Source organism: Zonotrichia leucophrys, chromosome 15 (assembly GCF_028769735.1).
Source record: "Zonotrichia leucophrys gambelii isolate GWCS_2022_RI chromosome 15, RI_Zleu_2.0, whole genome shotgun sequence".
NCBI lineage: Eukaryota > Metazoa > Chordata > Aves > Passeriformes > Passerellidae > Zonotrichia > Zonotrichia leucophrys.
The window spans coordinates 12,450,985-12,464,510 of record NC_088185.1 but is presented as its reverse complement, the minus strand read 5'-3'; the positions used below and the strand labels follow the sequence as shown (position 1 = coordinate 12,464,510).

At 51.2% G+C, this 13,526-nt stretch overlaps 1 protein-coding gene across 4 annotated transcripts in view; it reads right to left on the bottom strand.

The window, feature by feature from the left end:
- Window positions 1–13,526, bottom strand: part of NF2 (NF2, moesin-ezrin-radixin like (MERLIN) tumor suppressor) — a 47,171-nt gene that overhangs the window by 14,166 nt on the left and 19,479 nt on the right. For all 4 annotated transcript variants that reach the window (XM_064726629.1, XM_064726631.1, XM_064726630.1 and 1 more), the window contains exons 5-13: window positions 12,201–12,269; window positions 11,973–12,055; window positions 11,301–11,376; window positions 10,948–11,082; window positions 8,014–8,088; window positions 6,426–6,539; window positions 3,517–3,639; window positions 2,946–3,163; window positions 2,231–2,336 (exon numbers count right to left, since the gene is read on the bottom strand). In XM_064726629.1, coding sequence (XP_064582699.1) covers window positions 2,231–2,336; window positions 2,946–3,163; window positions 3,517–3,639; window positions 6,426–6,539; window positions 8,014–8,088; window positions 10,948–11,082; window positions 11,301–11,376; window positions 11,973–12,055; window positions 12,201–12,269 — 999 coding nt within the window. The remainder of the gene's footprint in view (window positions 1–2,230; window positions 2,337–2,945; window positions 3,164–3,516; window positions 3,640–6,425; window positions 6,540–8,013; window positions 8,089–10,947; window positions 11,083–11,300; window positions 11,377–11,972; window positions 12,056–12,200; window positions 12,270–13,526) is intronic.

The window sequence follows — 13,526 nt, the reverse complement described above, 5'->3', positions numbered from 1 at the left end:
ACAGACAGGGAGGATCCAGAGGGAGCACAGAGCAGGTCAGGAGGGTTCCCCTGCAGGCAAAGCTCCTCCTGGTGCTGCCACTGCCTTTATTTTGGGCAAGCCCAAAGCAGGCACTTCCAGCTCCCACAGGATGAGAGAGGAGGTGGCTGCCTTTAGCTGGCACCTGAAGGGCACTGAGGGAGGCAGAGATTTGCAGCCAAGTCCGTAAGGAATGAGTCGTTCTCCAAGCCTGAGACTCACATCCACATCTCACTTCTCATGCATCACCTACCAGTGACATCATAAAAGCAGCCTGGGCTTCAAGGACTAAAAAGACACTGAAACAAGCTTTAAAGAGCCAGGATTGAAGACTGGAAAGTTGAAATATATATATTTAACTGTTTCTTTAGCTTTTTCTGCAGCACAGAGTTAGGTCAGGGATTGGACTCCATCTCTGAAGGGTTTTTTCCAACCTAAATGATTCTACATCCATCCAATCCCTCCTTCCTCTCTTGCTCTTGTGAAGTCCTGCTGAGTTCCCAGTGTCAGGGGATGACAGCACAACTCTGGGACCATGGAAAAGAACAAGCCCAGTGTTACACACCCATTCAGGAGGAGAAAAGTTGGAATCCTGCACTGCTCATCAGAGCTGAGGAACTCAAGTCTCCCAAAAACAGCTTTCAAAACAGGGTCCTCCCATGTACTGGCAATCCAGGGAAGTGTAACAGAAGATGGAAGAGCCCAGCAAGGTGCTTTCACCTGGATATGGACATGCTGGGCACACCAGCCTCCTCCTCCTGACCTTGAAAACAGCAGCCAGGGAGTGTGTGCAGCACTGCCCTCATCCCTCATCCCTCATCCCAGGCAGGGAGAGGGGCAGGAGGAACAGGACCTGCAATTTCCCTTCCCAGCAGGCACTGGCAGCGTGTCTGGAAGGCCAGGGCTCTTTAGGGAAGGCAGAGGACACGGCCCCATGTGTCTGGAAGCAGCAGCTCTGCCTCCAGGCATCAGATGCAGCTGGAGGGGTGGAGCTGAGCTCCATGCAATCCCACAACATTCCCCTAATGAGGCTCTAATTCCTCAGGAACACAGAGCAGAGCCACCCAGCTGCTCCCCTGTGCAGGGATTTCAGCACAAGGGCTTCGAGCTGGGCTCTGCTGGTTTCACTAAGGATGGACAGGAAAACATGAGGGAACAGGGTGTGCAAGGGCTGCCCAAATCCCACACTGTTCAACGAGGACAAGTGTCTCCCTGTGCACAAGTCAAAGCCAGAATTAAGGAGCTGGTGCATCCCAGAATTCCAGTGACTTGTAAAAGAAGCAGCACTCCAAAGCTGGGCTTTATCCAGCACTCACTTGACTGAGTGTCCCAGGGCTGAGAGCACCTGATTATTTTCCATCACTGTTATTTTTAACAGCTTCCAAATATTCTTGCAGTGAACTCCAGGGAATTGGGATGAAAATTGCTCCATCTCAACCCCTCTCCTATAAAGTTTCCAGACAAAGGAGGAAGGAGCCTGCAGGTACAAATTCAAACCACGGTGCTGGCCTGTCCATAACTGCCACTCAAGCCTATTGCTGATGCTGCTCCCCTTCCCCCAGGCCAGGAAGGAACAGGTGTGAGCTGCAGGGCTGCAGGCACCTGATGGGGCTTGCAGGCACAATTAGGGAAGCAGAGGAAAAGAACTGCCAGACAAGTCAGAGCATTGGTCATCCAGTCTGGCTTTTCAGTGCCCAGCAGGAACAGGGAGCAGATGCTTCAGAGGAAGGTGTGAAATCCTCTTAATGGACAATTATGGAATAATCTCCCTTCAAGTAAGTTTTTTTCCAGCACATGAAGGTCCAGTTTATGCCCAAAGAATGAATTCCCAGGTTCTGAACAGTGTTTATCCCACCTAACAAGAATAAGGGTATATTTAACCCTATTTTAAAGGTTATGGCTAAGCTGGTGCACTCCACACGTGCTGGCAAAGTGCCTCTGACACGGCTGCTAAATTGGTTTAAAATTTGCTGCTTTAATTTCACCAGCAGCTCCTTTGCTCTCGTAGCAAGAGGTGGGTGGAAAAAAAAAAAAAGAGCAAAGTGAAGTTGTGCTGGATGAGATGCAGGGATGAAAAGGGCAAGCACTGCTCAGGATTTCTGAGCAGCCAAGAGACAGCTCAGCCCCCTCCATGATTGGGATGGAGAAGGAGTCTCCTCCAGGCTACACAGGAGGGCAGGGAACTGGGAATTACAACACAGATCTCTCTTACTGTGTAGGAAGACTTGCTGGTGATCTCCAGGAGCTTCTGCTTGGCTCTGCGCTCCGACTCGCGAGCCTCCTGCAGGTCCTGCTTGAGCTGATCAGCCTCCTTTGCCCTGCAAGGACCAACAGCAACAGCAAATGCCAGACTGCAGCAATGCCTGCAGCAATGGGGAAGCAGGATCACAGTGTGGAATAGGCAAGAAGAGACAGAGAAGGGCTGAGTTCATCCGAGCAGAAGGGCTGGCACCCAGCAGGCTCTCACACAGAGAGGAGTAATCAGCTGGAAGGAAACAAGGATGATCTTTTACTTGCTCACTGCCACATTCACCGTGGGACCTGGGCTTGGGTATCAGGAGGATGGAAACACCAGTTTTAACAAAGAGCAAAGTCTCTGCTCAAGGCTAACCTGGAACAGACCTCATGGTTGGAAAGGAGAATTGAACAACTGAGAGATAAGTAAAGGAGTAAGGAGAAAAAAGGGAACTTAGAGCTACCATCCAGAGGAAGAACAACTCCCAGGTGTTATTAACATTGGGGAAAGCAGGGGAGGGTTGCAGAAAGCCCCCAAAAGCAGAGCTGGCTTTTGGAGAGGGAAACCATGTGGGCCAAAGAGCCATTTGCTGTTGGACACAGGTGGGAAGCTGAGGGAGGATAACTCAGAGGGATAACTTGAAGGGAGTGGGAAGCAAAGCAGAAGCAGCTGCAGGGCTGTACCCTCTGACCTCCTCTCTGACTCCTCGGCCATTTTCAGTGCCAACATCTCTGCCTCCAGCACCTTCTGCTCCATCAGCCTCTTCTCCTCCTCGGTGCGGATGGCCGTGGCCTTGATGCGCTGCATCTCCTGCTCGGCCTCGGCCGCCTTCTGCGCCAGCAGCTTGGCCTCCTCCTCCGTGATCTGCGCCTTCTCCGCCAGCAGATCCGCCGTCTCCTCCGACCTCATCTGACAATTGCACGACACAAAGCCGTCACGCACAGCCAAAGTGTCCCCAAATGTGCCCACAGCCCCTGGAGCAGGGCCCCGAGCTGCTGCCTCCGACACGCTCCACAGAATCCCTCCCTGCCCTGAAAGCCGCCAAGGCTGGGATGTGCCCAGGCTCTGTCCCAAATCATCCTCTTTGTGCTCCTCCCAAGCAGCCCAGCAGGATGAAATGGCTCCATCCAGCCTGCTGCTCACTGGCCACTGGCAGCAGTTTGGGAGTTAGGGCAGTCATAGAGCACTTCCAAAAACGCTTCCGCAGTGGAAAGAGTGAGGAGCAGCTGCAGTGCTCGGGAAATGGCCTCCCAGGGACCTACCAGAGCCTCGTTGGCCATGGTTGCCTCCTCCTTCAGCTGCATCAGCCTCCTCTCCAGCTCATCCCTGGTCCTCTCAGCCTCTTCTCTCATTTGCTTCTCTCGTGCCAGGCACTGTCGCTCCATCTGGGAAAAGGGGATTGGGGAAAGTGAGGAGAAGAACACACATGAGGAAGGTTTTCCATGGATGGGAAAGAGCCACAGGTGAGGTCAGGGCACTGCTGCCTCCTCTCTGCTTAGTGACAATGGGAACGTCCCTGGACTGGGGTGACCTGACCAAAGAACAGAACCATGGCATCCCTTTGGTTGGAAAAGACCTCCAAGACCATCAAGTCCAGCTGTTCTCCCAGCACAGCCAAGGCCACCCTAACCCATGTCCCCAAGTGCCACATCCATACGCTCTTTTAACCCTTTCAGGGATGGTGACTCCACCCCTGCCCTGGCAGCCTGTTTGATGCTCCCTTGCTAAGTGCCAGTCCTCTGCTCGGGCTGTCCCTCACAGCATGGCCACAGCAGCTGCCTGCAGGTGACAATGTCCCCAGACAGTGCCCTCCTAGGCTGAGTCACAGGCCAGACCAGGACAAGTGGGTCTCAAGATCTCCAGCTTAACTCTCTGGAGTTTCTTACAGCAGGACTGGGCTTAAGGACAGTCTGAGGGCATCTCCCAAACACTGAAGCACATGGCAGGAGGCTGAAGGACAAGGATAGCTGCTCCTTTTGATCAGATATCCAACCCAGCATCCTGGAACCTTCACTTCCATTCCTTCAGAGGGAGGTCACACAGAGTGCAAGCACCTCTGGCAATTCCTGGATAAAACAAAGCCTCTCTGTTTGCAGGGTACAGCAATGCTTCTCCAGGAGGAGAAGATCCAAGCCATTAGGACCTGCCAGCTCTTCCCAGAAGATGCTGAGAGGATTGTTGTGCCCAGGGACTGCCTCTTCACTAGCCAAGAGCCCAAGGGAGCCATTGGGCTAATTAACACACTGAGTTTAATTCCTCCAGTCCCACAGGGATGGGGCATAATAAATATCCACGCTGCAGCCAGGACAGGAGACCTGCTGGGTTTAATAAGGGAAGGGAAGTGAGACAAGGCACATTTCTCTACTCCTTGGACACCAGCTGTGCTCTGAAAGCGGGACGCCCACTGTTCCAACCGTTCTGCTTCCTTCCATTAAAGGTTCCCCTCATTAATTATCATTATGATCTGCATCCCGCTCAGGACTCCCATTAACAAGAATTCCTGATCTAAAAGGACTATTTGAAGCCAGTAAATGACTGTGGATTCTGGGAATAGGGAGCAGGGCAGAGAGCACAGTGGTTTGCTCAGGACAGGGCAGCCAGCCCCCACAGCAGCCTGACCTCTCCCATGGAGCCCAAGTGCTCTGGATGTGGGAGCTCACTGGAGCCATAAGCTGCTGCTCCCTCCCAGAGCCCTCACCTCTCCCAGCAGCCAAACAAGCACAGGATCTTGGCTGTGCTGTTATCCAAACACATCAAAACTCACACATTGTAAAACTTCAAGATTCATGGAATTGTTCAGGTTGGAAAAGCCCTCTAAGCCCAAGCCCAACCATTATCCCAGCACCACTGTGTACTCCACAAAGCCATATCCTTGAGTGCCACATGCACTTCTGAACTCCTCCAGGGATGGAGACTTCACCCCTTCCCTGGGCAGCCATTCCAATGCCTGACCACCCATCCCTGAGGCTGCCAGCACTTGGACACCACGCTGCTCCTTCCAAGGACCTTCTGCTCCACTAAGGACACGGCTGAGGGAACACAGTGGTGAAGGGTTGATGGTTGGAGGCCTCACAGTGCTTTTCCAACCTCAATGGTTCTACAGTGCCAACTCCTCACTGACCAGGGGAATCCCTGTGGGAAGCACAAAGTCCCTCTTCCCCAGTGGAGCTCTCCTGCCACTCCATGAGCTACATGAAGGAAAACTGCTTCAGGAGGTGCCTGAAGGACAAGTCACATCCCACCTCCAGCCCAGCTGAGCACCTCAGCACCACACAAACACCAAGAGGTGCCTGAAGAACAAGCCATGTCCTACCTTCAGCCCAAGTGAGCACCTCAGCACCACACAAACACCAAGAGGTGCCTGAAGAACAAGCCATGTCCTACCTCCAACCCAGCTGAGCACCTCAGCACCACACAAGGATTGAGAAAGGTGCCTGAAGGACAAACCATGTCCCATTTCCAGGCCAGCTGAGCAGCTCCACCCCACACAAGCACCTCTGTGGCCACACACAACCCAGTAACACCCAGACCCATGAGCACAAGCCCCTGCTGGCTGCAGTGCCTGCTCTGGCTTCTCCTTCTCTCTAGTGGCTTCCCTGCCAAAGGGGCCATTTATATTCCGAGCACCAGTGCTCAGATTAGCTGTGTGGGTTTCAGTGAGTAGAAAAGGTCTACGAGCAGCAAACAATGATTCATACAATTCAATTTGCTGATCTCTGCTCGTGGGCTCCACGCCGCTGCCTCCGCCCGGGCTGACCCGCGGCACGGAGAGAGGCCGGGCTGGAATCAGCATTCCAGGCTGCACAGCCTGTGCATTCCATCACCCTGCAATTAGAAATGAGCCAAAGAGCCACAGCAGAGCACAGCTCCCCCTCACAGCCCCTGATTAATCAACTGTCCCAACACACGGCCTGCCACGCTCTTGGAGACACCCAGGGCAGCTCTTCCCTCCCGTCCTCTCAGGTTTGTTCCCAAATTGGGGGCTGGACTCAGGCTGCCACCAAGCTGCAGAGCCAAGCTGAGATGGCTGGAGAGCTGGGAGCAGGCTACTAAAAAATGTTCAGCTGGACCTTCCCTCAAAGCTGCTCTGAAGCCATTCCAGAGACCTGTCCTTCCCAAGCCCGTCTGCATTTCTGATTTTGGCTCACTGGTTATGGGATATGTGGCTCACCTGCTTCCTGGCCTTCTCCTCCCTGGCCTGTGCCTTCATCTGCTGCACCTCCAACGAGTCTGCCTTCCTCCTCCTCATGAAGAGGTCGTGGTTCCCAATGCACAGCTGAAGGATCTGTTGCAGTCAGGGGTGAAGAGCAGAGAGACACAGCTGCACGCGTGATGGCAATGAGGTGGTTTGTATTCCTGACACACAAAACCACTAGAATTGCTTTGATTTGGTGCTTGTTAGTGCTTCCACCCACTGAGCTCCAACCCTGCGAGCTCTCACAGCTGTAGGAGGGGCAGGGAGCCAGGTCCCACACCAAACACCAGCTCCTGGGTACAGCAGCTCTTTGCAGACACCAATTTTCTGTGCCTCCAGCACAGCACGGGTGTTGTTTCACACCCACTCTAAAAAGGCAAGAGGCCAAATAATGAAATAAAAATTTCTACAGCTCTACCTGGTTCCCTGGTTCTCACTGCCACCTTTCTTTAGGCTCAAGATGAACTTGCACTTTCTACCCAGTGTAGGTTTAAGGCAATGAGATTAAAAAATAAATTAAAAGGAAAAAAAAAAAGGGAAAACCACTTTCCATTTGGACAAACAGAAGGCTTATCCAAAACTTGCTTGGGCATCTTCAGATGCCTTTGCTGAAGGGATTTGAGCCCCAGTGTGGTTCTCTCTCTGGTGAGGACCAGGGAGGTGGCAGTGCTAGAGGAGGGTTAGCACAAGGTGGGCACACAGAGGAGTGAAAAGATTTTTTTAGCAATAAAAGCAGGGTTCTAAATTTGGATTCTTTTCTAAAGGACTGATTTACATGCTCTTCTTCCATTTCATAAGATCACAAGAATCATGAAATGGCTGGAGTTGGAAGAGACCTTTAAGATCATGCAGTGCCACCCCTGCCATGGGCAGGGACACATCCCACTGTATCAGGGTGCTCCAAGCCCCATCCAATCTGGCCTGGAACATTTGCAGGGATGGGGCAGCCACAACCCAAGTCACAAATGACTTCTCTGAAGATTTCAGCACTAGGAACCTGATGATGCAGGGAATGAGGAAGCCCCATTTCCTATGGAATACGAAGCACAGCCAACAACAGGACAGCAAAGGTACTTGTGTGACCTAACTACAGATCCAAATCCAGAACATCAGCTAAAGCTGGTCTCCAACATGGACAGCTCAATGCAGCCATCCTTGTCCAAGCAGAGTCCTCAGAGGGGGAAAAGCCAGGACTCTGGTAAATGTGCCTCCCAAAACAGGGACAGCTACGACACAGGGCAGAATGGGAAAGATCCACATGGGGAGAAAGAGGAACTGAGCAAAGCTGGGAGCTGTACTTACTGAGTGCTTCCACTATTTAGGTCAGCTGAAAGCCAAGAGCTCCAAAAGGGAGCACAAAAACAGGGAAGGGGGAGAGGTTCTGTGGAGCAGCTTGTCTTGAGTCTCTCCCTTCCCTTCTTCAGTGAGCAGAAACTGCTGCACCCCATCACAGCCACCCAGCAGCAGCTCCCTCAAAAAGGAAAAGCCCCAAAAGCTCGTTGTGTCACACTCTCTGCAGAACCCACTGCTGCAGGCAGTAAAAAAAGCCTGTCTGTGCACTTACCAGCTTATTCACACGCAGCTTTGATGAATTGAATTTAAAAACATCAATCTTTTTGTCCAATGGCTTAATCGTAAACTGAAAAGGAAAAAATAAAGAGGGAGAGAGTTATCAGAGAGTGGTGCATTTAATAAAAAGGCAGCTATAAAATTCTTCCTGAAAGCTCTGGCTCAGAGCAGGTCAGCAGGGTCAGACACACGGCTCAGAGCCGGCCCCGTGGCTCTGAGCCAAGCAAGAGGACTCGCATCAAAAGCAGCCAAGGAGGCAACTGTTCCTCCTGCCAGGAAAACATGGGGGCCACAGGAGCTGGTGTCCTCTGAGAGAGCCCTGCAGGGCTGGGGGCTCAGCTCAGCACCTCCCCAGGCAAGGTGCTGCTCTCCTGGGAGCTGCAGGGAACACAGAAACCACAGCAGGAACTCAGCATGCTTCCAAAGGGAGGAAGAACCAGCTCAGCACTGTCACAGACATCTTCCATGGAAAATCCTTTCCTTAGGATTTTTCCTCCTGAGAAGCTGAGAGGCCTCAGGAACAAAATGTAAACAATGGTTATGTGCTGCTGTGGAATGCAACAGGTGGATTTTTGATTGCCCATGTTGGTTGTTTCTAATTAATGGCCAATGACAGCCCAGCTGGCTCGGACAGAGAGTCCAAGCCACAAATCTTTGTTTTCATTCTTTGCTATTCTATTCTTAGCCAGCCTTCTGATGAAATCCTTTCTTCCATTCTTTTATTATAGTTTTCATGTAATATATACCATAAAATAATAAATCAGCCTTCTGAAACATGGAGTCAGATCCTCATCTCTTCCCTCAACCTGAGACCCCTGTGAACACCATCACACAGCACCACAGAATCATTAAGGTTGGAAAAGCCCTCCAAGATCCTAAAATTCAAGTGTCAACCCAACAGCACCATGCTCACCCTCAAGCCCTGCCCCCAGGTGCCACATCCACAGGAGTTCTGAACACTTTCCTTGGCAGTCTGGGTGAGGGTTTGACAGCCCTTTAATGAAGGAATTTTCCCTAATATCCATCTTAAACCTTCCCTGGCACAACTCGAGGCTGTGTCATCTCATCCTGTCACTTTTTACCTGGGAGAAGAGCTTGACTCCCAGCTGGCTGCACTCTCCTGTCAGGGAGTTAAAAGGCAGGAGAGCTGCATCAGGAACACAGCAAGGAGCTGCTGCCTTCCCCTGACACTTCCACTCACAAGAGCTCCCCAGAAGAATTTTCCATGCAGTTCCTTCTCCAGAACTCAGATTTCCCCAGCATTCAAACAGGATGTCCTAAGATTTCCCCACAATTCAAGCTGTTATTCCCTGGCTCTCAGTTGTGTTTACAGTCCATGTACCACCAGCCAGCCTTACCCATGGCCTGGCTTCACCCTCTCCACAGCTCTCCCACAGAGAGCCCAGCGGTGGCACAAATCCCTCAAGGGCTTTGGTAATGCAGCCCTTGGATGGAGAGAAGCCTCTGCACTATCAAAAGGGTACTTGAAGAGATGGAGTGCTCTGCAAGATGGCATTTTTTAGGAGACATGCACATATTCCATCACTCCCCCACACACTACAGAAATAACGGGCTGAGGAGCTGGAGCAGACAGAGTGTGTCCATTAGAGTGGGAGATCTGTCAATACACGGCCCTGCCTGCAAAGGGCCCTGTCCTGGCACTGCCTTGCTCTGGCAGTTTAAGAGCCAATCTTTTAAGACTTTCACAAAAGCAGACGTGCATGAACGTCCCTGGATCTGAGCTCCAGCAGGGCCCCCAGCAGTCACTGAGAGCAGCAGCAGGAATGTGCTGGGAGAGGAGTTTCAGCTCCGTGTGAGCAGCCAATCTTTGTTAGGAGGGATAACCCCCAGTGTGGTGCCAGCAGAGCTGCTGCTCCCAGCTATTGGCCCTGTTTGCATCAGGTCAGGCCTGCTCGTGGGCACCTGACGATTGAGCTGATGGAAGGGATCCATCCTGCCCCTGGAGAGAGCTCTGACACAGCCCTGTGGCGAGGCTGCCTGTGCAGGGTCAGTCCCTGCATTCTGGGGAGCTCCCACTGCTCTGTGACAGGCAGGGAAGCTCTGCAAGTCACTCAGTGCTGGGCTTTCTGCAGAGTCCTGGAGCTCTTTAAGGAGTAAAGCAAGTGGAGACAATTCCAGCACGGATTTACTGCTTATGAAACTTCACAAGACATGCAATAAACGCAGCTGATGAGAAACCTTTAGCTGCTCCCCTGATCAATATCATGTTTAGATTAGAAAACCATTTTTAATTAAGAAGTTAATTCTCTTCCTTACCATGAAGGCAGCTGGTTTCTTTGAGCAGCTCTCTCAGACTTAAAATGGAGCTGCTCAGTCCCCCCTCCTCAGCCAATTGCACTTCTGTTCTCAATTAGGTTTGAGGGCCAACAATCCCAAAGACCCAGATTTAGACTCTGGATTTAATAAATAACTATCTAACAGAGGGCTTAAATTGCTCAACTTCCTAAAAAGATTCCAGCTGCTATGCCAAGCCCAGCAGCCTGAAACCCAAGATGATGTAATGAGATGGCAAGAGCTCTTCTCCCCAAGAATACATCTCCCTGTATTCCATAATACAGAATACATCCACAGTAATAAATACTGTAATATATGCAGTAAAGAAGAGATTTTAACTTCTGAACTCTGGTATTTGGGCTAAGAACATCAACAGCAATTTTGGGTTTTTGAAAAGATTATTATATAGAAGGTTTGAAACCAAAGAGGAGAACCAGCTCCCCAGTGACCCCTTGCACGCCCACTCCTGCACAATTTCAGGAAGGCTTGGATTAAGGTTTCAACTGGAGGAGTTGAGCTGCCCTTAGCTAAGCTGGTGAGAGCAAGCACAGCAGACAGAGAAGCGAAAAGAAATAATTTTAAATCCCAGTTGTGTTCTTCCTGCTCTCAGGGAGGAGGTGGGACACATCCATACCTCTTTATCACTGTAGGAGATATTCCGGATCTCGTTCCATGGGAAGGAGATTTTAGGGGTCAGCCTGTTGTCTGGGTCATAAATGTGCAGACCCAAGGCATCAACTCCAAGGAGCAGCTCTGTGCCCTTTTTATTCTGCAGGAGGAAAGGGAAGAGCAGAAATCAGTGGGAGGGTCAGACGTGAACCAGTGTTCCCTCCTCAGCCAGCCCCGAGCAGTGACCCAGCACTGGGTACCAGGAGCTGCTGCCTCCCCTCAGCATGTCCCCAAATGTCACCTCCCAGCTCTCCTGGCTCTCCAGGACATGGAGATTACCCTGGCAGGAGAACAGGACCCCCAGCCCACCCAACTCACCCTGATGGCAAAGTAGTTCACGCCGTACATTTCCAGGTCCTGGGCTATCTTCAGATACTCCATTTCAGCTTCATCTCTGTCAGGCAGGAACAGTGTTTGGGAGGATCAGAGAGGGACATGGCTGCTCCTGCTGATCCTAAGCACTCACCAGGCTTTAAAGCCTGGACTGTCTCTATCACACAGGTCAATCCTGTCTTTGCTGGCAGGATCAATAAAGTCCAAGAGTAAATCTCTCTCTGCAGTTGCCAGCATCTGAGTGGCTGCTGAGATGCAGCACTCCAGGCCTGGCTTTGTTCACCTCCCAATCCCTTCAGCATAAATAGGAAATCCCTGGCTGGGATGCCACTGTTTCAGATCCATGGCTTTATGTTTATCCCCCAAAAGGAGCATTTTGCCACCTGAGGCAGCCACAGGGTTTGAATTTCTATTTCTTCTCCCAGATCCCTGATGCAGGTGAGTCCTTACTTTGCATCATCCCTAAGGCCCCGACAATGACCAAGGTACAAGCAGAGCCATCAAGAAAAGCTTTGAGCTCTTCCTGAGGCTGCTGCAGAATGTGCTGGGATTAACCTGCTGGCAGAGCTCACCCAGTGCCTGCCCAAGCTTCCCAAAGCCTGGTGACTCTGCAGGGGAGGGGACTGGCCCTGACCCAGCCCAGCAGCACAAGCTCACCTGGCTCTGCCCCGGTGCTCTGCGTACCAGGCTGTTATCCTTTCCTCCCACATCTCTGGAGTCATCTGGTACAGGTTTATTACCTGGCACAGGTGGGAGACAGACACCAGGTCACAGTGCTGCTCCTGGCTCAGCAAGAAAGCCAGAAACACCAAGGCAGCTCCCAGCAGCACGTCCAGCCTCAGGACAGCCTGGACAGTGACTCCCTGATGCTGCAGAGCTCCTTACCCGCTTGGGAAGCAGCTCCTCCTGCGCCAGGAAGCCTCTCTTGTGCACGTTGGGATCGTAGTCACCGTACTGGGGAGAAGCACAGACACCACACCCACCCCACGTTAACAACAAGGACAAGTCAAACTCCTCACCCCCTCACAGCCAGCCCTGAGAGACAGCAAACACAGCCTGCTCACCCCTTCACCCCACGAGCACAGAGCTTGCTGCTCTCTGAGGGGAATAACCTGGATTTCTTTGTAATTTCATTGCTAATAGAGACAAAGAACTTCTTTCTATTCGTGCAGCAGAGCTGGGAGAAGAACAAAACTTCCCACCATCACAGAATCATTAAGGTTGGAAAAGGTCTCCAAGATCAAGTGACTGAACACCCCTAAGGTCCCCAAGAGCCACATCTGCTCAGTTTTTGAACACTTCCAGGGATGGTGACTCCACCACTTACCACAACTTCAGCTGATGACCATCCCCAGTTGATGTCCTCCATCAGTCCAGCTGGACTAGATGATGGTTGTCTATTCTATTCTATTCTATTCTATTCTATTCTATTCTATTCTATTCTATTCTATTCTATTCTATTCTATTCTATTCTATTCTATTCTATTCTATTCTATTCTATTCTACTCTACTCTACTCTACTCTATTCTATTCTATTCTATCCTCATTATCATGCCCTAATTAACATTTCCCCCAATGCAGGGCAAGACTATACACTGAGAGGTCCTTGCAGTTCCACAGGTAGTGGAGCAAGGAAATAAGACATGGAGAAAGACCTGTCCCCAAAAACTGACAGATAGCAGTGATCCAGGTTAGGCAGATGGCAGCTCCTCTGTCGCTGCTCACCACCCTAATGAATAAATATCAAAAAAATTAGAGGAGTTTGACAGATTCCTCTCAGGCAGGTGGTGGCTCTTCTGTCAGAGGGTCTGTTGCTCAACTGGGTCATGGAATCCAATTCAGATTTGTTAAGCACATCCACTAATTACTGGTATTTGTTTAGATTTACATCTCTTTGAGCGGCATATAAAGTGACTGAGAAAGAAAACTGCTTATTAACAGATTGAAGAGCCGCGTGTCCCTGCGGTGCATGTGAAAATGAATTTACCTCCTGCACGGCCTCAGAGGGCAGGAAAACGCTGCAAAACGGCTCCTCCAGCAGCCCAGCAAATTCAGGGGAGAGGAACAAAGCATGTGAGGCACGCACACGGAGTGCTGTGACTTCCACACTTCCTTCACCTGGCAACCAGGACTTCTGCAGTGCTGGAGGTGACAGTGCCCGACTGCACGAGCACAGCGCCCTTCGCTCCAGCCACTCATTTGCAAGCGGGG